Here is a 23,753-nt window from a genome sequence, read left to right on the forward strand (position 1 = left end):
TGGTGGTCACTGAGCCTCCAAGGGGAAGCAGGTAGAGGGACAGCACCCTTTCTCCCCTGAGGTAGCCCGGCGACAGAAGCCTACTGCGGGGTCCAGACACATTTCTGCCAAAAGCCGCTGGGTTTTGAAATTTGTTTCTGAGACTCTGGGATCATGGCCGTTAAGCAGCTTGATCAGGAGCCAGAGAGGCAACTCAGGGTCTTGTTGGGGTGGGGAGGAAAGGGCCAGCTCCACCCCCTTCCCGTGAGGCCACGTGTGTCTCGTCACTGCGGGCCCAAACCTGACTGTCCAGTGGCCTCTGGAGGATGGTGGCCACTGGGCTGCCAGGGGGAACAGGCCAAGGCATGAAACCTATTCCCACCTGAGTTGGCCCGGCACCAGTAACCTACTGCAGGGACCAGACACATTTCTGCCAAAAGCTGTTGAGTTTCGAGATTTGTTTCTGAGTATCTGGGATCAGTGCAGTCTCCTGCCCCCGCCCCTGGCTGTCCTCGCCGGGGCACCTTGGAGGGGAGGGGGTTGAGCTTTCCTCCCCACCCCGACCAGGGCTCCGGCAGCCGAAGGCCTCCAGGACCAGCCACCACCATGCTGAGACCACTCTCCGCACACCTGAAGGTACCTGCAGAGGAACAAAGGCGGGCGGGTCCCGGGACTGAGATCTCCGAGCCTACTCGGATCGGGGCTGAGCATCCTCCACCCAGATCCTCCGAATTCCAGTAGGCGGGGGTCACACCCAACCAACTGGCCCCCTGGCACCGTGTAATCCCATCAACGGCCAAGACTCAGAGACTATAAAAACCAGCTCCCGGAACCGCGCGGCCACATTTGCGTCTGCGCAACATCTTATTATGACATCTTATGACATCTTATTATCTCATTCCTACTTTGGACAAACTGGCAGGCTACCAAATGTAACCTGCCCACACGGCAGAGTCTGGCAAACTTCTCGTGGTGTACCCAATATGCCAAATACCAGTAACAATGATGGGTCTCATTCTCCTAAAGAGCCTTGAATATAGCACTTTCTTAAAAATCTCAGGGCTAGGATGAAGGAGACGTTACTGGGGCCTGCTCAAGGTAATTGACGAATAACAGGATGGTCATGATTCAAGATTCGTGATCTGGGATCATGGCCGTTAAGCAGTTCGATCAGGAACCAGAGAGGCCATGCCTCCAATTATATAGCTGAGCCGGTGGTGGTTTGTGGGTGTCTCTCCCACATACCTAACTTTTGGCTGTTTACTTTCTTGGTAAACTTTGCCCTTAGTTTTTGGGGTCTGGCCAAAGGCACAGCAGCAATTTTGGGGTATCTGGAAATCTGAAGGTGCCATCTGGCTGCTGATGCAGTCGCCTCACAGGTACAGGTTGACCTGCTGGCGGCACCATACCCCCACCTCTTCAGTCTTGACATAATGTGAAATGAGTTACTGACTATTAGAAACTCTCTTCAGGGGTGGCTCTTGACTTACCTAAAGATTCCATGTTTTTCAGAAGAGCATATAGATTTGTTCTTAATATTCTTCAACTGTATTTTGGTACTTAACAATTTTTCTTTTACCATATTAGCAGACTCACAGTTTTAAGAAACAATGATATAATAAGATAATATGTATAATTCAGAATTATGGTACACTTTCATACCAGGCTACTGATATTAACAATCACTGTCACTGTCACTGACCATCCTGTTGTTCATTGATTTGCTCAAGTAGGCACCAGTAATGTCTCACAACAAATTGTGAGACTTGTTGTTACTGTTTTTGGCATATTGAATATGTCACGAATAGCTTGCCAGGCTTTGCTGTGCGGGCGTGATACTCTCAGTAGCTTGCCAGCCTCTCCGAGAGGGATGGAAGAATTGAACCTGGGTTGGCCATGCGCAAGGCAGATGCACCACTCGCTGTGCTACAGTCCCAAAATAAGGATATAGACCAATTTTGTCTCTGCATTCTTTGCTGTCCTTGTTTTTAGCTACTACACCTCCTGTCCCCAACCCTTATTCCTGACTGATGGTCTGTATTAATCGATCCTCAGTTTTTGTGATTTTATTATTTCAAGAATATTACAGAAAGTACCATACAAGGGTCAGACCATTGGCTTATCAGTAGCCTGGATCACAACATTCATGCAAGAAGCCTGGGCTCTATCCTTGACACATTTTACCTCCAGCCTCCACCCAACACCACAAGGAGAAACCCTAAAGCACCAAGTTGGAACTTGCCCCTGAGCACACAGGAGGTAGCCCCCAAACAAACAAAGTGGAGCCAGACATAATTTGGGGAATTGGTACTCTCATTCAGTATGATTCTTCATGAAGTCATTAAACCATGTTTTTGATGAGCCCCAAATCCTTGTGGTTATTGAGACATTTGATTTTAGTCTTTTATTGTCGTTTGCCAAAATACATGCTGCACCCGGTGTACAGGACGTGTTCTGGAAGGCTTGGAGGTGGATTCTGTTTGTCTTCTGCCCACCCTCCTCTCTTCCTCCTCCTTACTTCTTTCTTTCTTCCCCACAGCATCTCGTATATTTGAACAGACCAAAACTGTTTACTCAAATAGGGTATACTCAAAAGAGATCAGTGAAATGATTTCATTATTAGTTGTGGGCTCTTTTAGACTCTCTCAGTGTTGGTGATGATATGGCTGGCTGGCAGCTGCTTGTGGCATAGACTGAAGTGAAGGCAGAAGTTCACACAAGCAGAGTTTCTTCCCACACTGTGTGCGTGAGGTCTGCCCTCCAGTGAGCTGCTTGCGGTGGGAGCTGCTTGCCAACAAAGCTCATCACACTTTGATTCTAAGCCACAAAGTCCCATGTACAAAATGCAGACTTCAGTTCAGTCTTTATAACGGCTTTGCTCTAAATAAAGAGCCTCCTGTTTCTAGTCGCCAGATGTTAAGCTCAGCAAGAGCTTTCATAAAAAAAAAAAAAAAGAAAAAGAAGAAGAGAGAAAAAAAGCGTCAGAAAATGCCAAGCATTGTTCAAACTCTGGAGTTTTCATTTCTGAGTCTCAGCTCAGAAGTCACAGGCAGCCCTGACAGCCCTTCCGGAGGGAACCCAGCTTCAGCAAACCCAGTGCCAACATGTGCTTCCCGTAACTCTGCTGCTGTGGTGCAAATCTGACCTTTCAGTGGAGTTAAACCCTTTCTCAAGTGGAATTTCTCTCTATCTACAAGTACAAGAAGCTGGCAAACTTGCCATAACTTCTGCGAATTTATCAGTGTCAGTGAGGTTTATTTCTTTCTCAGGCACAGCCCAGACACAGATGGGAAACTCTCCTTCCACTAATAACAATGCTGTTTGAACAGAGGCCTCCAAGGTCACAACTGCAAGAGAAGAGAGCTAGAGAGCTTTGTATGTTGCTTCTAAGTAGGGTGCCCCTGTGTTCCTGTTTGCCTGCAACAGTAGCCATGTAGGATTGTTGATTTGGAGTGGTAAATATAACTTTTATGCTCAAAAGTGTCCCAATTTAAGCAGTAAGTGACAGCGGCCATTTCTAAGAGCCAGCTCATAATTTCTGCTCATATCTTATTGTTCTCACCCTAAGAAACAAGAAAGAAAATTATAGAGACACAAACATATATATGATAACTTAGGGTACTGTAGGCATTTGAGGGAATGCTTGAATTTTTATAGAAAAATGATTCAGCAAATTCGGTGAACAAAATTTTGTTGCACATTTGTAACTATAATATTTGTATTCACTGAACTGTCATATTTGGCCATGTATTATGGTAGGTAGACTGAGTCACAACTCTCCCCTCCACCCCTGCAAGATGTTTGTATTCTAACCCCCAAGAACCTATTACTTTATATGACAAAAGGGACTTTGCAGAGTTGATTCAGTTAAGGATTCTGAGGATTTTCCTGGATTGTGCAGATGTGCCCTAAATGTCATCCTGAGAGTCCTTAGAAAGGGAGACAGAAAGTGATTGACAGCAGAAAAGGAGACGCCAAAGTGATGATGGAATGATATTGGAAGGAGGCACTTTGAAAATGGAAGAGGGGGCTGTAAATCAGGGAATGCAGGGACCCTCCAGAAGCCACAGAACCAGGCATTCACTCGAGCCCACAAAAGGAGCTAGTCCTGTTGACACCTTGACTTTAGTGCAGTGAAACTGAGTCAGGTATCTTATCTTCTGGGACAGAAAGAGAATGCATTTGTGTTGTTGTTGCAAGCCACTGAGTTATAGTGAATTTGTTTCAGCAGCATTAAAAATTTAATCACATAGGCATTCTGTCCCTCTGGCAGAGGGACAAAGCCACGCGGGTTCCGGGGCCGAGACCTCCAAGCCTACTCGAATTGGAGTCGAGCATCTTCCACCCAGATCCTCCAAATTCCAGTAGGCGGGGGTCACACCCACCACCTGGCCCCCTGGCGCCGTGTAATCCCATCAGCGGCCAAGACTCAGAGACTATAAAATCCAGATCCCGGACGAGAACAGTGCAGTCTTTTGCCCCCGTGCCTGGGTGTCCCTCGCCGGGACCCCTTGGAGGGGAGCGGGTCGAGCTTTCCTCCCCGCCCCGACCGGGGCTCCCGCAGCCGACGACCTCCAGGACCAGCCACCACCATGCTGAAACCACTCTCCGCACACATGAAGGTACTGGCAGAGGGACAAAGCCACGCGGGTTCCGGGGCCGAGACCTCCAAGCCTACTTGAATTGGAGTCGAGCATCTTCCACCCAGATCCTCCAAATTCCAGTAGGCGGGGGTCACACCCACCACCTGGCCCCCTGGCGCCGTGTAATCCCATCAGCGGCCAAGACTGCCAAATACCAGTAACAATGATGGGTCTCATTCTCCTAAAGAGCCGTGAATATAATCTCAGGGCTAGGATGAAAGAGACGTTACTGGGGCCTGCTCGAGGCAATCGACGATTAACAGGATGATGAAATGAAAATGAAATGAAGGCATTCTGACCATTAAGCATTTGAATGAATTTTTGTTTCTTAGAGGGTACTTGTTAACACCCTTACTCTATATGTGAGAAATTGGAACCCTGAAACAACTTGTCAAAGATTCCACAGCTAGCGTCAAGGCCAGGAATCCGACCGGCTGCTCAGAACCTATCTTTAATCACTCTACAGTACTGCTTTACCCCCACTGCCCAGCTGTTTTCTCACCACCCTCCTTGATCCATCAATCAGAAAGTGTTCTTGGTCCCTGCTGCCTCTCCTTTCTCCCCCAGGTTCAACCTCCAATGTCTCTCTTGGACTTCAGTGGCATTCTGGTTAAACCACATTTTCCTGGCTTCAACTTTTGAAAATGTTATGGAAATTTCTTCATTTTCATCAATACTTCTACAGGGACTCTCTGAAGTAAAGTTAGACTTCAGATGAAATTATCAAATTTCTTAATATTTAAGTTTAGAAGAAGATATTATTTGAGGGGACATATTATTTCTAAATCTTCTTCCTACTCTTCAATTTCTAATTTTCCTCCTTATACTCCAGAGGCAGAAATGTTCCTGGGGGTAATCAAATAAAGTGATTCATAGAAGTGATCCTGTAAAAGTACTATGCTTGCTTTACTATGACCCAGAAAAAAGAGGCATCTGGAAATTTGGTGTAACAATTCCTACTTAGCAGGAGAGAAGCTGCTTGTCTGGCATACAGCCAGCCCTATTTTGATACCTAGCACTGTCCCATGGTCCCCTGAATACTGTCACTGGTCACTGCTGAGCCCTGAAACCCTTAAACCACTTGTCAAAGATTCCACAGTTAGTGTGAGAGCCAGTAATCTGACCAGCTGCTCAGAACCTGTCTCTAACTACTCTAGAGTACTGCCTGACTTAAGTCAGGAATAACCCCTGAATATTGCTAAGTGTGGAACAACCTCTCCTCTCAGAAAGGTACCCAAGGAATCCTAGTTAATACTTTACCTCCCTTCGCTGTGTAGTTGTGAACTAGTATGCATTTGGCCATATTGCCACTGGTTTAATGGTTCTGTAGTTAACTACTGAATAAAATATGCCTGGCACAACCGGCGCCATTCAGATCTCTCTTCCAGAAGTGAATAACTCATTTCCAGAGCACTGGGAATGTGCTGACTACCGTCAAATCTTAACCCTCTATAGTATATATTCTTCAAAAGACCTCTTTTGGGATAGAAGTTCAGTGACTGATTGATTGGGACGCAGAGACCTAAACGCTCTAGCACGGAATGATTTGGGACAACTCGCAAGGATGAGTTAAGCTATCAGGCCCCCTGTAGGGTACGTAAGCCCTTTGGTATGATTATGTTGCAGTCTATTTTCTCATTATGTCTAATCGTGCCTTCTTCCCTTTTTCCATGGGTATCAATCCCAAGAGCATTTCCTATAAATAATCTGAAAAATAACTTCCATCTCATTGGCTGTTTCCCAGGAATCCAAACTACAACAATGGGTATAATGAAAAATGAAAACCTGGTAATGAACACATCATAGCACCCATTTAGTCATCACTTATTAAAATCACGAAAGTTTTAAGAATTAAGAAAGAAACATATTTTTGGTCATAGCTTATTTTCTAATGTAGAATTAAAAGGGAAACATTGCATACATCCTCTTATGATTAAAAATACAGTCTACAATGTGACGCATAGTTGAATCATATTTTCTGTTGACCTTTAACAGTTAACTTACAAATGAAGCAAATTCTGTAAGACAAACACTGTAGCTTAGATCCAGTTGTCAATAAATGCAGATTTTCTTTCTCAGAGAAACTATTTTTTCCAAAGTAGAAAACAATGACTTGGTAAAGCTTTAAAACCATAAAGTGATACGTAATCACATATAAGAATAGTGTCAAAATTTGTACTCTCACTTCTCCAAAGAGAATAAGAAACAGAGGTTCCATTTTATAACCTAGAAATGGGCTCTTCTGTTCAGTCTTTTCCTGTGACTATTCATGAAACTTTTTCCCCATGATTCTCCCCCCAAACACCTGATGAACACGAGTTATGTGCCCTGAATTTGCATCTTGCCTTTGTACCCTCTTCACTTTATTGATGTTTTGATAACTTATTGCTTTCTGTAAAGTGAAGAAACATTTGGCCTTCTGTGCTACAGAACACTGTGTTTGAGTAAGAGCTGTTCCTTTTCAGAAGGTGATACCAGGTATGCCAAGAAAGAGCTCAACCCCTCCAGGGCTCTGTGACCATTGAGTGATGATGATAAAGGTGGTGATGGTGATGATCAGCTGGTTTTAATCTATTCTTAAGAGTATTATTTGGATCAGTTTTCTGCAATAGTTCTTTCCTTCCTATACTCTGTAATTTCTAATGTCCTTGTTTGCTGCAAAGTTGTCTTTATTATAATGTTAAGGTTTAATTTTAGGGGCTGGAGCAATAGCACAGCGGGTAGGGAGTTTGCCTTGCACGCGGCTGATTCGGGTTTGATTCCCAGCATCCCATATGGTCCCCTGAGCACCGCCAGGGATAATTCCTGAGGGCAGAGCCAGGAGTAACCCCTGTGCATTGCCAGGTGTGACCCAAAAAGCAAAAAAAAAAGATTTAAAATTTTAAATGATTCCTACCGTTTCACATATAATCCTGTGACCCTTTGATTTCATATGATTTTTAAAATCCTATTTCTGTCATATGTAAAATTTCATTAACTCAAAATATTAGGGTGATGAAAAAAGATCATCTTGTTTCCTGTAGAGTATGAAATCTCCTATGGACTGTTACTGTTGTTTAAAATCTCTTCTCACCTTTCTTTTTATTTCTTCTTTTTTTTTCCATTGTAGAAGTACTGCTATTTATTCAGCCATTGATTAAAGCTGTTTGAATTGGGCATGAACTCCACATTACTTTTTTTTTTAATCGAATCACCATTAGATACAGTTACAAAGCCTTCATGTTTGAGATTCAGCAGTACAATGATCAAACACCCATCACTCCACCAGTGCACACTTTCCACCACCATGTCCCAAGAATATCTACCCCCCTCCCATTACAGTCCTTACCCTCCCTCCATGGCAGGCAATTTCCCCAATATTTTCTCTACTTTAGGGCATTATGTTTTGCTCAAATTTTCCCATCATTCAAGCCTGCCTGCCAGGGGCAGATGGTCAATCATTTATTGTTCATTTCTCATTTTGAATATCTTGGGTGTCGCAGCTGCATGCTTCTGGAATCCTAGATTGTAAGTGGTTGGGTTCCAGAGACATTTCTTGTGGGGCACTAATCCATTTTGGGATTCAACTGGGCATCTCTGGACCAGGGCTGTTGGTGTGCTAAGATAGCACCCGGAGGCACATTGTGGGGGTGACAGCCAGGCTGATGAGCAGGCAGGGAGCTGGGGATGGACAGCCCAGTGCCTCGGCCACCATGCAGCATAGAGATTTAGTCCTGGAACCCGCATAACTGGACCTTGCTTGTGGAAGCTCTTGGTTCCCGAGATTCCATCTGGATTAGACAGGGAGACTGCACCTGCTCCATCTGGGGTTTCCCGGTGAAATTGGTTTGGCATGGGGCCCAGAGAGATCTCTGGCTCTGTGGTGTCTCCTGGGACTCACTGCTGTGTCTCTGACTTTTGGTCTCTTTCGAGATTTATTTATGGTTCTCTGAAGCTAGGCCATAGAGTTTCCAGGGGTGGCACTGGGGTTGGGTTGTGGGGGTGGATGCCAGTGCTTCCATGTGTATTGGGAAGTGCGGGGAGGTAACCCACCTCAACCCATGAAGGCCTGGAGATTACAGTCACAAAACCCTCATTACTGAATTTTCAGCAGATTATATCTTGGTGAGGTCCATCCTGAGACAGTGCAGTCAGGCTGGGGATATGGTGGCGATTTTGGATTGTGGAAGCAAGTTGTTGCTGGGGGTTCTGCCTGGGCAGGCAAAGGCCAACCTGCCCCCCTCCAATTTACCCCAGTCTATTCAGCCATGCGTGGGTCCGAGATTAACCTTGGCTTTTAGTCTCTTTCGAGATTTATCTATGGGTCTCTGAAATAAGGCCAATAAATGAACTTGTATACCTGAGCCGAAGGTGGTTTGTGGGCATGGCTCCCACATACCTAATTTTTGGCCGTTTAATTTCTTGGTAAACTTGGTACCAAGTTTTTGGGGTCTGGCCAAAGGCACAGCAGCAATTTTGGGGTGCCAGGAAGCCTGCAGTCACCATCTGGTTGCTGATGCACACGCCTCACAGGTACAGGTTGACCTGTTGGCGGCATCATACCTACTCTTCTCACCTTTCTAAGGGTTGGAAACTGTATTAGACTGGGAAGAATAACATGTATTATTATATTTCCTGATATCATATGAAGTACAGTGAAACAAAATGTATTCACTTAATTCTCATCTAGAACTTTTATTAGAGGGGTTATCAGTCATTCATAATATTGATTTTTAAATAAACTAGTATCATATTATCCTTCTGTTCTGAAACACCTGTTTACTACAGTATGAAAAAAATCCAATTGCTCATTTACTAAAGAGACTCAGATAATGTATTAAGAAGAGGTATACAAACATTATTGTCACCCATTGCCTCTTTTGCAAACCACAACACCCAATAAGAGAAAACAAAAGGGAATGCCTTCCACAGAGGCAGGGTGGGATCGGGGGATGGGAGGTGGAAGGGGTACTGGGATCCGGGGTGGTGGAAAAATGGGCACTGGTGGAGGGATGAGCATTTGATCATTGTATAATTGAAACCCAAGCACAAAAATTTGTAAGTCTACAACTGTACCTCATATGTCTCACTAATAAAAAAAAAAGTTTAAAAAAAGAAGAGGCATAAACAAATTTACATGTGAGAAATCTACTTGTGAGAATACTGAATGAAAATCTATGTGCTATACTGTCTTAAAGCTGTTATTTTTTTTCATGACAGTAACTGTGTTTTAAGGCTGTTGAACGAAGGCAAAATTAATCTCATTCTTAGTACAAGAATCTCAGTATTCCCTCACCAATTATAAGAGCATGCAAACTTAATTGATTCATGGACATTTTGCTTTCCCACTTCTTACTTGGTCATTAACATTTAAAAAATCAGCTGACCACTAGAAATCAGCAAGCAGTCTCAAAATAAGTGCTCAATAAAAAAATTATTGGATTGAGAAAAATTTATTTGAAAACTATGATTTTTAAGGACAATTATTGAAATGAAAAAACAAAAAGTAATAAAATTTTTCATTAGGATCAAATCCAGTTTTTATGCAGAACTCATAAGATACTTGGCAAATAACCTTCCACTCCTTACGAACTTTCAAAACTCTCAAAAACAAGTTCAAGCCCCAGCAAAATTTTAATGAGCCGTTTCAGTGTCCCCAACTTTATGAACTTTCTTTGCCTTCATATGATTTCAGACTTTTATCCTCCCTGGGCAGTCAAAATCAGCACTATTTCTTTAATATTGCTCTTTAACATATAACCTACTTGAAGTCATTTATATGCTGTTACCTGACAACATATTTTCTTTGTTTTTGCAATTTTTTAAAATAAGGTGTGGGTGGGTGACCCTCAGGGGGAGGAATTATGATTTCCCTGTACCTTATCTTGAACAATTTGGACTCAAAGCTATTTATAAGTTATTAATTCTTCCCTGTGATTATACCATTGCCAGTCAAGTCTCCATTGAATGGAAATTAAAGAAATTTAATGAAGTTTACCTTGACTTGAGAAATTCTCTGTGGAAGATCTAGACTCTTCCATAAGTTTCCAAAAGTTTAAACTAGGAAAGTGCCCTGTCTCAATGAACTCACGGAAGGAGAGGAACACTGAAGGCTAGAGGGATTGAATGGAGAAGCTGTGGGGGGAAGGGTACTTCACAGTGGGCAGAGATGGCATGGAGTTCAGAGGCAGGTAGGTGGTGGAGTCCCTAGGGTGTGTTTTGCTGAGTGGTCAGGAACAGTCCTGAGAGCTAGTTTGTCCTGGAGTGGAATACATCATTTCAAGTCCCCAACCCTCATAGAAGTATTGTTCACAGTGCAAAAAATTGTGTGGCTTCAGTTAAATGTCCAGGTAGGTGAGGACTGAGAGATCAAGAACTGTGTCTTAAAGAAACACTTTTTCCTTCTAAATCCTTCATTTGCAATTTTTTAGATAGTATTTACTTTTTTTGTTAATTTTTTTTATTAGTGAGACATAGATAGTATTTATTTTTTTGAGATCTTTAACCCTCTGGAAAGAAGATAAGTCTCTGAATCTCTAAAGTAGATCTTCTTGAAGTTTGTACATTTAACACTTTTTGCCTGAGAAATTTTTTGTGTCACTCCAGGCATATATAATAGATACATAAATCAAACATTTATTAATAATCAGTTCATTTTGAAGTAAAATTTTTGTGATCCCCCTCCACATTCAATTATAATTTAAGAAGATAGACCTAAAGCACATTTAGTTTAATTCAGTATTTGTCGAACAAATGTACTTTGGCTCTGAGATAAATTTAGCATTTTTACCTGCTCAACAGGTTTTAAATAGGACTGTATGATTTTGATGAGTCTTTTTAAAATTTGACTGTTCAATAAATGTTTATTTTGTTTAAAAACACTGCAGCAAGTTTAAGTGATATTCTTCTATTCCTAATTAAAGTTATAGACAATAACAAACACTTTTGTGTATCAGCTTTATATTAATTTATTTTTCTTGATTAACTTTAAGTCCTTATGTGTTTATTAGTCATTCATATTTCTCAGTTTATAATCTGATCGGACTGGAGTGATAGCACAGTGGGTAGGGCATTTGCCTTGCACGTGGCTGACCTGGCTGACCCAGGTTCGATTCCTCCGCCCCTCTTGGAGAGCCTGGCAAGCTACCCCTGATGTATTCAATATGCCAAACACAGCAACAAGTGTCACAATGGAGATGTTACTGGCCACTCGAGCAAATCTATGAACAACGGGAGGACAGAGACAGTGACATAATCTGATAATTTTAGTCCCATTTTTGCTTATTTCCTGATGTATTAGCATTTTACTTATTTTTTCTCTCAACTTTTAAAGTTTTTTTAATATTAATTTTTATTTTTTATTGAATCCCTGTGAGATAAAGCATTACAAAGCTGTTCATGATTGGGTTTCAGTCATAAAATATTCCAGCACCCATCCATCTACTAGTGTAATTTCCCAGCACCAGTGTCGCCATTTTCCATCCCACTCCCCCCCCAAAAAAAACTTTTCCCACCCCAGTCTGCCTCTATGGCAGGCACCTCTCATCTCTCACTTTTTCTCTTTCTCTCATTTTAGGCATTATGGTTGCAATACAGATACTGGAAGGTTATCATGTGTATTTCTTTACCTAGGGCTGTGCATCAACTTTAATTTGAAATGTTTGATTATTGCAATAGGCAAGAGAATTCAATCATTAAAATAAATAATTAAGAGGTTGCTGTGGCAGCTACTGGTATTAGTGGGGGGGGCATTCTGGGTCCTCATAGGGTGGTAGTATTTGAATGCTGGAATTGGTAGTACAGAAACTGATGGTCCACTTCCTGATGCTCCTTAATGTGGTGGGTCATTTCAACTGAGTAGACGAAGCTGGAAATCAGAAGTGTGTGGTTCTTGTATTTTAGGGTCATGACAAAAGAAAAAGAAAGTACTTGATGTATCCAAGTTTTTCAGTTCTTTTTCTGAAGGTAACCAAGATGACGCTATATGGTTTTTAAGAATCAGGTTGTTTGGAGAATATGTAAGGTACGTTCAATGCTAGACACTACACAAGAGTGACATTGCTTTCAGTAAACTCATGAAAAGAGTTTGCCCCAATTCAGTATTGGTCATTACTGATGTGAAGCCAAAGGGTATGGAACCACCCATAGATGCATATATTTCAGTGGATGAAGTTTATGACAATGGAATTGCAACCTTGAAAATATTTGACATGTGGTCAGTGAAGCTGGAGCCAAAGAAGTGGAGGAAGTTGGAGCAGAACATTTGTTACAAGACACCAAAGACACTCTAGTGGGCACTCTCCTGGTGGATCATGACTAGGTCCACAGTCCAAGGAACTGAACTCCAAACTTCTGGATATTGGAAGCTACCTAGAGGCAGTTGCTTGACAGCCACCAGGTCAGCTCCCAGATGCAGGACATCTTCACCTCTTGTTGAACCTCAGCCCACAGTTTATTAAGGCTTTTACCTGAAACCTAGTAAGGTGATGATATATTTGTCCTCACTGATCATGTCCGTGATTGACCTGCACCACCTCATCACAACAATATCACAACCAGGATTCAGAGAAGAAGAGCAGGGAAAAGAACAGTAAAAAGGAATAAGATGGAATGAGGGGGAAAGCACCCAGAGAGATAGCATGGGGTTATGTAAACCCTGAAAATCACCAGATGTCTTCCCAAGAAAATAGAAAAGAAAAAAAAAAGAAAAGAGAAGAAAGGAAAAGGAGAGAAAAGAGAGAAAAAGGAGAAAAGGAAATATGTAGTTGCAAATTAAAACCATATGGGCTGGAGCGATAGCACAGCGGGTAGGGTGTTCGCCTTACACGCGGCCAACATGGCCGACCCGAGTTCGATTCCTCCGCCCCTCTCAGAGAGCCTGGCAAGCTACCGAGAGTATTCGATATGCCAGACACAGTAACAACAAAGTCTCCAATGGAGACGTTACTGGGCCCGCTCGAGCAAAAATAAATACTAAGAAATAATAAATTATATTTTCTCTGTAACGTAACTGTGAAACTAAAACTCAAACCCAACAGTATTTTAATGGTTAGAAATAATAGAATCTAGTATATGGTAGATGCAAAAACCAATAATTTTCTTCCTCCCATGAATAATGACTTAAAATGGCTGTTTTAAAATGCCATTGATAATAATAACAATAACAAAACTATAAAGTTTCATAATAACAACAATAATAGTAGCACTGTAGCACTGTCCTCCCATTGTTCATCAATTTGCTCCACAGTGAGACTTGTTACTGTGTTTTGCATATCGAATATGTCAGGGGTAGCTTGCCAAGCTTTGCTGTGGGGGCAGAGCTTGGCACGGGTGAGATACTCTCAGTAGCTTGCCGGGTTATCCGAGAGGGGTGGAGGTATCGAATCTGTCTCAGCCGGTCCGGCGGCTTGCAAGGCAAACGTCCTACCGCTTTGCCATCGCTCCAGCCCATAACAAAAATATGTCTTGCATGTAAATCTAACACAAACAGCACAGAATGTAACAAAAGGGATGTGATTTTGGTATTGGACAATTTTATAGTGTCATTTATTAAACTTTCTTCTGTCCCCTCAACTGAAAAGTTGACTAATCAGTTTATTAATGATACCATGTCATTCATTATAGTTAACATTGTTTAAATATTTCTATTTTATGTCACATATAGCTGTGATCCACCTGAAATGATAGCACAGTGGTAGGGCGTTTGCTTTGCACGCAGCTGGCCCGGCCGAGCCGGGTTCGATTCCTCCGCCCCTCTCAGAGAGCCCGGCAAGCTACCGAGAGTATCTCACCCGTGCGGCAAAGCCTGGCAAGCTACCTGTGATGTATTCAATATGCCAAACACAGTAACAACAAGTCTCACGATGGAGACGTTACTGGGCCCACTCGAGCAAATCGAAGAAAAATGGGAGGACCGTGACCGTGATAGCTGTGATCAGGACTTGTTCCTACCTCTGTGCTCAGGCAACCGTATATGATGCCAGGGATCAACTCAGGATTGGTTGCATGAAAGGCAAGCACTTTACCAACTGAAGTATTCCTCTGGCCCTACTTAAAGATATTTTAGCATATGAAATAATATTTGTGTGAGAAGTATAGGAATATTCACAAACAGAAAATTCTAAAATATTCCAGACCAACATCAATTTAAATAAATTTTACTTCTATTTAGCAGGAAACAAAATAGAAATGTAAATCTTTTAAAGGTATCATTTATGCTAATTAGTAGAAATTTATATAAATATGCAAAAATTCTGTAAAAGCAAAGGCTATCTAGAAAAGAAAGTAAATTGCTGGACTTAACACTGCTTTTGAGTCTCATTAAAGAATCACAATCGTCTAGGGTTTGAGAAAGGGTAGATAAAGATCAATGGAACAGAATCTTTTATATATTTTGATGGATATACATATAGTCCGACATTTGTGTCAAGGTAAAGAGTAATATAGTGAGGAAAAGCAGACCTTTCAAGAAAGAATCTATGTCAATTGACTATATAGAAAAATAGTGCCCTTTGATCCCTATCACAATATATTAAAAATCAATTTCAAGTTTGATGTAGAACTAAATGTGAAAGGAAAATGATAAAAGTTTATAGGAAATTATAGATAATCTTCATAACCTTAGTAATGGTAGAACTTTCATATTATGAGCTTTGACATAAGTGTCAATCACAAGTGAAAATACTGATAAATTCCATTATTTTTGATGATATAATTCATAGTGAAATGTCCAGGCATAGAGTAGGAGAAAAAGTTAATATATGTTGATATATGGCTAAAAGAGTACTAGGTTCTGGAATATATTTAGAATTCCTGAGTGAACATAAAGAAAAAAAGACACTGATTAGATCCAAGATTTTCATTTCAACAAATAAACTAACATGATGCTTTCATACATTTCTGGTGGGATAGATATTGGCTAATCATTCTAGAAAACTACAATGAGAAGCTCAAAGATTTATTTTCATGAATGAAACTAGCAGAATCATATACAAATGTGGCAAAAGTGGGATTCATAAGTTAAATATTTAAAACAAAGTTTTAAGATAATAAATTTAAGTAACTTAAATATCCAACATCTGGGGGAAAAAAGAACCGTGAAACATTTATACAATGGAAGTCACATATAAAAAAGAATGAGCAAACTATTTTATCAGAGTCTGTAAAAGTAATCATTTTAATTAAAAAGATAAGGAATAACAGTATATATTGTATGATTCTTCTTGTATTTACACACACAAAACTAAATTACCAGTGGAAGAATGGCTCTAGGAAGGAACTCTAAATAACTCTTAGTCTAGCACTGTCTAGCACTGTCCTCTGGTTGTTCATCTAGTTGCTGAAGCGGGAACCAGTAACATCTCCATTGTGAGACTTGCTGTTACTGTTTTTGGCATATCGAATACACCACGGGGAGCTTGCCAGACTCTGCTGTGTGGGCGGGACATTCTCAGTAGAGCTTGCCAGGCTCTCTGAGAGGGGTGGAGGAATTGAACCTGGGTCAGCCCCGTGCAAGGCAAATGCCCTACCCGCTGTGCTATCACTCCAGTGATAACTCTTAGTTGATTATCATATTTTATTTTTGGTTTTGCATGGTCATCAGAATTTGTTTAGTTAAGTAGTTTCTATGATTCATAGTTCCTTTTACTTTTTGCATGCTATACTTCAATCAAAAGTTTATTTGAAGACTTGTGTTCATCAGTAGAAAATCTAGACACTCATAGCATGATAGAAATAGCTGGAATTTCAACATTTGACTTATCCATAGAGCTTAAGTTGCCTGGGTGTCTAGAAAAGGAGGAGTACTAATACAAAGTGAGTCCTGACATTTTAGGGTCATTTGTCTTTACCTGAGGATGAAAAAGATTTAATAACTCTCAAATGACAACTGTTTTTTTATTTTATCTTCCTGATCCAAAGCTTTTACTTGATGGCCTCTATAAATAAACTTGGCAATTAATCTTCATCCTTTGACAAATAGCCACCTGCTTTTGTGGGTTCATTGTCATGGGGCAGAGGCCAAAGTGCCCTGTTGGTATCTAGAATATAAATCATGTCATAAAGATATGTCTATGTTATATAAAACTAACCGGGCCACTTTGATTTTTTAAGTATTTCTATATTTTACATGAGAAAAGTTCTACAATAACAGATAAAACAAAAATTTAAAATGTGAACACCCGCTGATGGGATTACACGACGCCAGGGGGCCAGGTGGTGGGTGTGACCCCCGCCTACTGGAATTTGGAGGATCTGGGTGGAAGATGCTCGACTCCAATTCGAGTAGGCTTGGAGGTCTCGGCCCCGGAACCCGCGTGGCCTTGTCCCTCTGCCATTACCTTCAGGTGTGCGAAGAGTGGTCTCAGCATGGTGGTGGCTAGTCCTGGAGGTCTCCGGCTGCCGTAGCCCTGGCCGGGGCGGGGAGGAAAGCTCAACCCGCTCCCCTCCAAGGGACTCCGGGAAGGAACACCGAGGCGCGGGGGCAGAGACTGCACTGCTCTCGTCCGGGATCTGGATTTTATAGTCTCTGAGTCTTGGCCGCTGATGGGATTACACGGCGCCAGGGGGCCAGGTGGTGGGTGTGACCCCCGCCTACTGGAATTACCGCTGATGGCAGTCTCCGGCTGCCGTAGCCCTGGCCGGGGCGGGGAGGAAAGCTCAACCCGCTCCCCTCCAAGGGACTCCGGGAAGGAACACCGAGGCGCGGGGGCAGAGACTGCACTGCTCTCGTCCGGGATCTGGATTTTATAGTCTCTGAGTCTTGGCCGCTGATGGGATTACACGGCGCCAGGGGGCCAGGTGGTGGGTGTGACCCCCGCCTACTGGAATTTGGAGGATCTGGGTGGAAGATGCTCGACTCCAATTCGAGTAGGCTTGGAGGTCTCGGCCCCGGAACCCGCGTGGCTTTGTCCCTCTGCCAGTACCTTCAGGTGTGCGGAGAGTGGTCTCAGCATGGTGGTGGCTGGTCCTGGAGGTCTCCGGCTGCCGTAGCCCTGGCCGGGGCGGGGAGGAAAGCTCAACCCGCTCCCCCCAAGGGACTCCGGGAAGGAACACCGAGGCGCGGGGGCAGAGACTGCACCGCTCTCGTCCGGGATCTGGATTTTATAGTCTCTGAGTCTTGGCCGCTGATGGGATTACACGGCGCCAGGGGGCCAGGTGGTGGGTGTGACCCCCGCCTACTGGAATTTGGAGGATCTGGGTGGAAGATGCTCGACTCCAATTCGAGTAGGCTTGGAGGTCTCGGCCCCGGAACCCGCGTGGCTTTGTCCCTCTGCCAGTACCTTCAGGTGTGCGGAGAGTGGTCTCAGCATGGTGGTGGCTGGTCCTGGAGGTCTCCGGCTGCCGTAGCCCTGGCCGGGGCGGGGAGGAAAGCTCAACCCGCTCCCCTCCAAGGGACTCCGGGAAGGAACACCGAAGCGCGGGGGCAGAGACTGCACTGCTCTCGTCCGGGATCTGGATTTTATAGTCTCTGAGTCTTGGCCGCTGATGGGATTACACGGCGCCAGGGGACCAGGTGGTGGGTGTGACCCCCGCCTACTGGAATTTGGAGGATCTGGGTGGAAGATGCTCGACTCCAATTCGAGTAGGCTTGGAGGTCTCGGCCCCGGAACCCGCGTGGCTTTGTCCCTCTGCCAGTACCTTCAGGTGTGCGGAGAGTGGTCTCCGCATGGTGGTGGCTGGTCCTGGAGGTCTCCGGCTGCCGTAGCCCTGGCCGGGGCGGGGAGGAAAGCTCAACCCGCTCCCCTCCAAGGGACTCCGGGAAGGAACACCGAGGCGCGGGGGCAGAGACTGCACTGCTCTCGTCCGGGATCTGGATTTTATAGTCTCTGAGTCTTGGCCGCTGATGGGATTACACGGCGCCAGGGGGCCAGGTGGTGGGTGTGACCCCCGCCTACTGGAATTTGGAGGATCTGGGTGGAAGATGCTCGACTCCAATTCGAGTAGGCTTGGAGGTCTCGGCCCCGGAACCCGCGTGGCTTTGTCCCTCTGCCAGTACCTTCAGGTGTGCGGAGAGACTATAAAATCCAGATCCCGGACGAGAGCAGTGCAGTCTCTGCCCCCGCACCTCGGTGTTCCTTCCCGGAGTCCCTTGGAGGGGAGCGGGTTGAGCTTTCCTCCCCGCCCCGGCCAGGGCTACGGCAGCCGGAGACCTCCAGGACCAGCCACCACCATGCTGAGACCACTCTCCGCACACCTGAAGGTACTGGCAGAGGGACAAAGCCACGCGGGTTCCGGGGCCGAGACCTCCAAGCCTACTCGAATTGGAGTCGAGCATCTTCCACCCAGATCCTCCAAATTCCAGTAGGCGGGGGTCACACCCACCACCTGGCCCCCTGGCGCCGTGTAATCCCATCAGCGGCCAAGACTCAGAGACTATAAAATCCAGATCCCGGACGAGAGCAGTGCAGTCTCTGCCCCCTGCCTCGGTGTTCCTTCCCGGAGTCCCTTGGAGGGGAGCGGGTTGAGCTTTCCTCCCCGCCCCGGCCAGGGCTACGGCAGCCGGAGACCTCCAGGACCAGCCACCACCATGCTGAGACCACTCTCCGCACACCTGAAGGTACTGGCAGAGGGACAAAGCCACGCGGGTTCCGAGGCCGAAACCTCCCAGCCTACTCGAATTGGAGTCGAGCATCTTCCACCCAGATCCTCCAAATTCCAGTAGGCGGGGGTCACACCCACCACCTGGCCCCCTGGCGCCGTGTAATCCCATCAGCGGCCAAGACTCAGAGACTATAAAATCCAGATCCCGGACGAGAGCAGTGCAGTCTCTGCCCCCGCGCCTCGGTGTTCCTTCCCGGAGTCCCTTGGAGGGGAGCGGGTTGAGCTTTCCTCCCCGCCCCGGCCAGGGCTACGACAGCCGGAGACTGCCATCAGCGGTAATTCCAGTAGGCGGGGGTCACACCCACCACCTGACCCCCTGGCGCCGTGTAATCCCATCAGCGGCCAAGACTCAGAGACTATAAAATCCAGATCCCGGACGAGAGCAGTGCAGTCTCTGCCCCCGCGCCTCGGTGTTCCTTCCCGGAGTCCCTTGGAGGGGAGCGGGTTGAGCTTTCCTCCCCGCCCCGGCCAGGGCTACGGCAGCCGGAGACTGCCATCAGCGGTAATTCCAGTAGGCGGGGGTCACACCCACCACCTGGCCCCCTGGCGCTGTGTAATCCCATCAGCGGCCAAGACTCAGAGACTATAAAATCCAGATCCCGGAACCGCGCGGCCGCATTCGCGGCCACGCGACATCTTATTATCTCATTCCTACTTTGGACAAACTTGCAGGCTGTTGAATGTAGCCTGCCCACAGGGCAGAGTCTGGCAAACTCCCCGTGGCCTACCAAATATGCCAAATACCAGTAACAATGATGGGTCTCATTCTCCTAAAGAGCCCTGAATAAAATCTCAGGGCTAGGATGAAAGAGACGTTACTGGGGCCTGCTCGAGGCAATCGACGATTAACAGGATGATGAAATGAAAATGAAATGTGAACACCCATTGACTAAGCCAAAAATCAACCTTGGAGAACCAGTAGCAAAATTAAAATTATAATAATCGCACATGTGCCCAAAGTGCTATTATAGATATAAACAGATACCTATGTACAAACGCAAGAAATAAGCCCCTTAAATAAGAGAATAGTCGAATAAACTAGTGTAAATTAGTATAAGAGCATCACATGCATTGTTATGTAGCCATTTACCACTGTACCATTGTTTAGCTTTGACCACTCTGGAGAAGCTCATGTTTTCTCTTGAACACTTGCCCCTCTGTCCCACTTCACCCCCTGCTCTCTCTCTCTCTCTCTCTCTCTCTCCCCCCTCCTCCCATGCATTTTTCAAAGTAAATTATTTTCAATAAAACTCATTTGGGAAAAAAATTCTCAATAAAAACTGTAAATGTATCTTTTTGAGTGCTTATTGTGCACTAACTATGTTCTTCTAAGTTTTTACATAAAAACATAAACTACCCTTGTAACAACAATATGATATAGGAGCTATCGTTTCCATTTTATAGATGAGAAAATTAAAATTCAAGTATCACTTGGTTTCTAACACCCGATCACATACTAGCTATGTAAGGTTGGGTAAAATATGTCAACTGCTTGTGAAAACAATGACATGAAATGCAGTGAAAAATGGGCGCTGGAGATAGTACAGCTGGTAGGGTGCTAGTCTTGCACACAGCTGACCCAGTTGTCTCAGGTATCACATATAGTACCCTGAGCAATATCAGGAGTGATCCCTGAGCACAGACCCAGGAGTAAACTCTGAGCACTGCCATGAGTGGCCCCCAAACAAAATAAATGTAAAACTCTCCCCAGTTTAAGGTTTTCTTAGAGAATAAAAATTTCATTTACATAGACAAGAATTAATAAAACATGTCCCTTGTGTCTTACCAGGATTCAGGCCCACAAGTACATAATCCATTGTTGTGGTCATTCTACATGATATTTACTTACTCGTTCCAAATAGTCTAGATCTGCATGAAGTGGGTCCTCAGTCAATAAGCATTTCTTTTCTTCATGTTTTCTCTTGCTTTTCTGTTCTTCCCTCTATCAAATAACCCATGTTTTAGTCACAAAAAATATTTATTTATTTTATTTATTCAATCACTTGACATCCCATTACTCATCGATTTGCTTGAGAAGTTAAAAGTTTGCTTTAACTTCTCCATTCATCCCTGTCGCTAGTGTAGCCCAATGGCGTCTGCTCATTCTAGGAACATGAAGAGCCTCAAACCGATCATTCAGGGTTTTGATGAAGAAGTCTGACTATCTCGTAGGTGGGCTGCCCCACGGTCTTTTGACATCCCATGGAATCCAGTCGGTAACAGATCTAGTCCAGCAGTCGTATCTAAATCTCATTATGTGTCCAGCCCATCTGATTTTTGACACCTTGGCAAATTAGACAGCATCCCTGATTCTTGATGGTCAACAGAGGTCGGAACTCCGGATTCTATCTCTCACTTGAGTGAAGCAGGTTACTCCAAGCATAGCTCTTTCGATTCCTCTTTGGGAGACCTGAATAGCATTCTCATCCTGTTTTCATAGGGCCCAGGTCTCTGAGGTATATGTTAATGTGGAATCAAAGAGATGTGCCTGTAGCCGGAGGTTCCTGATGCTCTTAGCTATTTCTTCGATGCTCTTGAAGGCATTCCAAGCCACTCTCTTCCTCCTTTGCAACTCAGGTGCCAGGTCATTTGTCATGTTGACTTCTTGATGTAGGTACACATAACTGCATTTGGAGATGTTCATTCCATTGAGAGTGAATGGACAGTCAGGAACAAAACTGTTTCTCATAAACATTGTCTTCGTGAGATTCAGCTATAGTCCAACCTTTCCACGCTCAAGGTCAAAGTAGTCCAGCATTTGTGCTGCTTGACTAATGTTTGGTGTTATTAGAACGATGTCATCAGCAAAGCGGAGGTGGTGTAGTTGCTGACCGTCTATCTTCACTCCCAATCCTTCCTATTCCAGTCATCGCATGATGTTCTCGAGGGTGGCACTGAAGAGTTTCGGTGAAATGGTGTAGCCCCGCCGAACCCCTCTCTTGACGTCAATGATCACTTCTCTGTATAATGGTGAGATTCTGGTAGTGAATTCATAATACAGCTCATGGAGGATCCTGATGTATTGAGTTTGAATGCCCTGATTGGCTAGGGCTTCAATGACCGCTTCCATCTCAACAGAATCAAAGGCCTTCTTTAAGTCAATGAACGTTAGACAGAGCAGCATTTGAACTCCCAAGAAACCTCAGTGAGCTTGGTTATTGTGTGGATATGGTAGATCATGCTGAATCCTTTGCAGAACCCAGCTTACTAGCATGGTTGTCCTTCATTGAGTGTTCTGCCAATCCTATTCAGGATGACTCGAATAAACAGCTTGTAGATGACAGACAATAGGCAGATCGGGCGGTAGTTGCCAAAGTCGTGGATGTCTCCCTTCTTATACAGTAGTACAATCCTGCTGGTTTTCCATTGGGACGGAACCTTGCATTTAGACAGGTAGCGTGTAAAGAGCCAAGCCAGTGTATTGATTAGTATTGACAGCAATTTCTTCAAGTGTTCAGTTCTGACCTTGTCTGGGCCTGGTGCTGTTCGCTTTTTTACCGGTAATTACAATGGGTCTCATTTAATTTATTTATTGTTCTTTATGCCACACCCGGCAGTGCTCAGGGCTTACTCCTGGCTCGGCACTCAGGAATAACTCCTGGCTGAGCTTGGGAGATCATATGGGGTGCTGGGGACTGAACCCAAGTTTGCCACATGCAAGGCAAATGCCCTCCCTACTGTATTCTTGCTCCAGCTACAGTATTTGCTCTTTAAGAGATAAGTCTATGAACCTTACTAGGATATGTAAAATGATATATGTGTGTTTCTGTGGTGTTCAAAGTTGAAACTTTACCTGTCTCCATGGGAAAAGTTAAATACATTTCACAGAAAATTATGGTATGGAATATGTGTATTTTGACAGCTGTACCTCAGTCAACAGTTTGAAACAATGCATCTCATGAACATCTTTATGCTTTTCCACAGGTCCCATTTGTCATCTCACTGAAATCTATATTGGATCTTGAGAGACTTTTTGATCTTGCTAATGGAGGTGTCATATCAGAAGGAAGCCTGTTCCAGTGGCTATTGTCCCTTGTTTCCTGAACATCCTTTATATGTTAAACTTATAGAGGATTTTATTTCTACTGTTTTTCTTGGTTTGAAGTTTTAGATCTGTCTCTTATAGAAAGCAAATGAAATAAAATTATTTTCTTGTATAAGCTAAATGTCTTTTAAAAGTATTGCCTTGAATACTATTTTTTACATCGCATTTCAATTAGCAGACAATACTGGTGCTTATTAAAACTGTTGCATAGCTATTCCTCGAACATATGCTATGTGCAGCACTACTGTTTCTATATTTGTTTAGGTGGTCTTCACATGTGCCCCATCACAAGTCTGAATTAGGTCAGTAATTCTCAACTAGGGGCAATTTTGATCCTCAAGTGTCATTGGTCAGTGTCTGAAGACATACTTGATAGTTATTACTGGGAGAAAAGTGGCATCGAGTTGGTAGAAGCCAGGGACACTGCTAACAATCTTATGATGCCTAAGAGATGCCCACCCGCCCCCCAGTCTAGAATTATCTGACTCCAAAATGTCTATGCTGCC

The 23,753-nt window shown here is 44.1% G+C and overlaps 1 protein-coding gene across 1 annotated transcript in view; it reads left to right on the forward strand.

Moving 5' to 3' along the window:
- Positions 1-23,246, forward strand: part of CFAP54 (cilia and flagella associated protein 54) — a 363,910-nt gene extending 340,664 nt beyond the window's left edge. The window contains exon 71 of the mRNA XM_056119478.1: positions 23,127-23,246. Coding sequence (XP_055975453.1) covers positions 23,127-23,246 — 120 coding nt within the window. The remainder of the gene's footprint in view (positions 1-23,126) is intronic.
- The last annotated feature ends 507 nt before the right edge of the window (positions 23,247-23,753 follow it).

Source organism: Sorex fumeus, unplaced genomic scaffold, assembly GCF_029834395.1.
Source record: "Sorex fumeus unplaced genomic scaffold, SorFum_2.1 ptg000003l, whole genome shotgun sequence".
Taxonomy (NCBI): Eukaryota; Metazoa; Chordata; class Mammalia; order Eulipotyphla; family Soricidae; genus Sorex; species Sorex fumeus.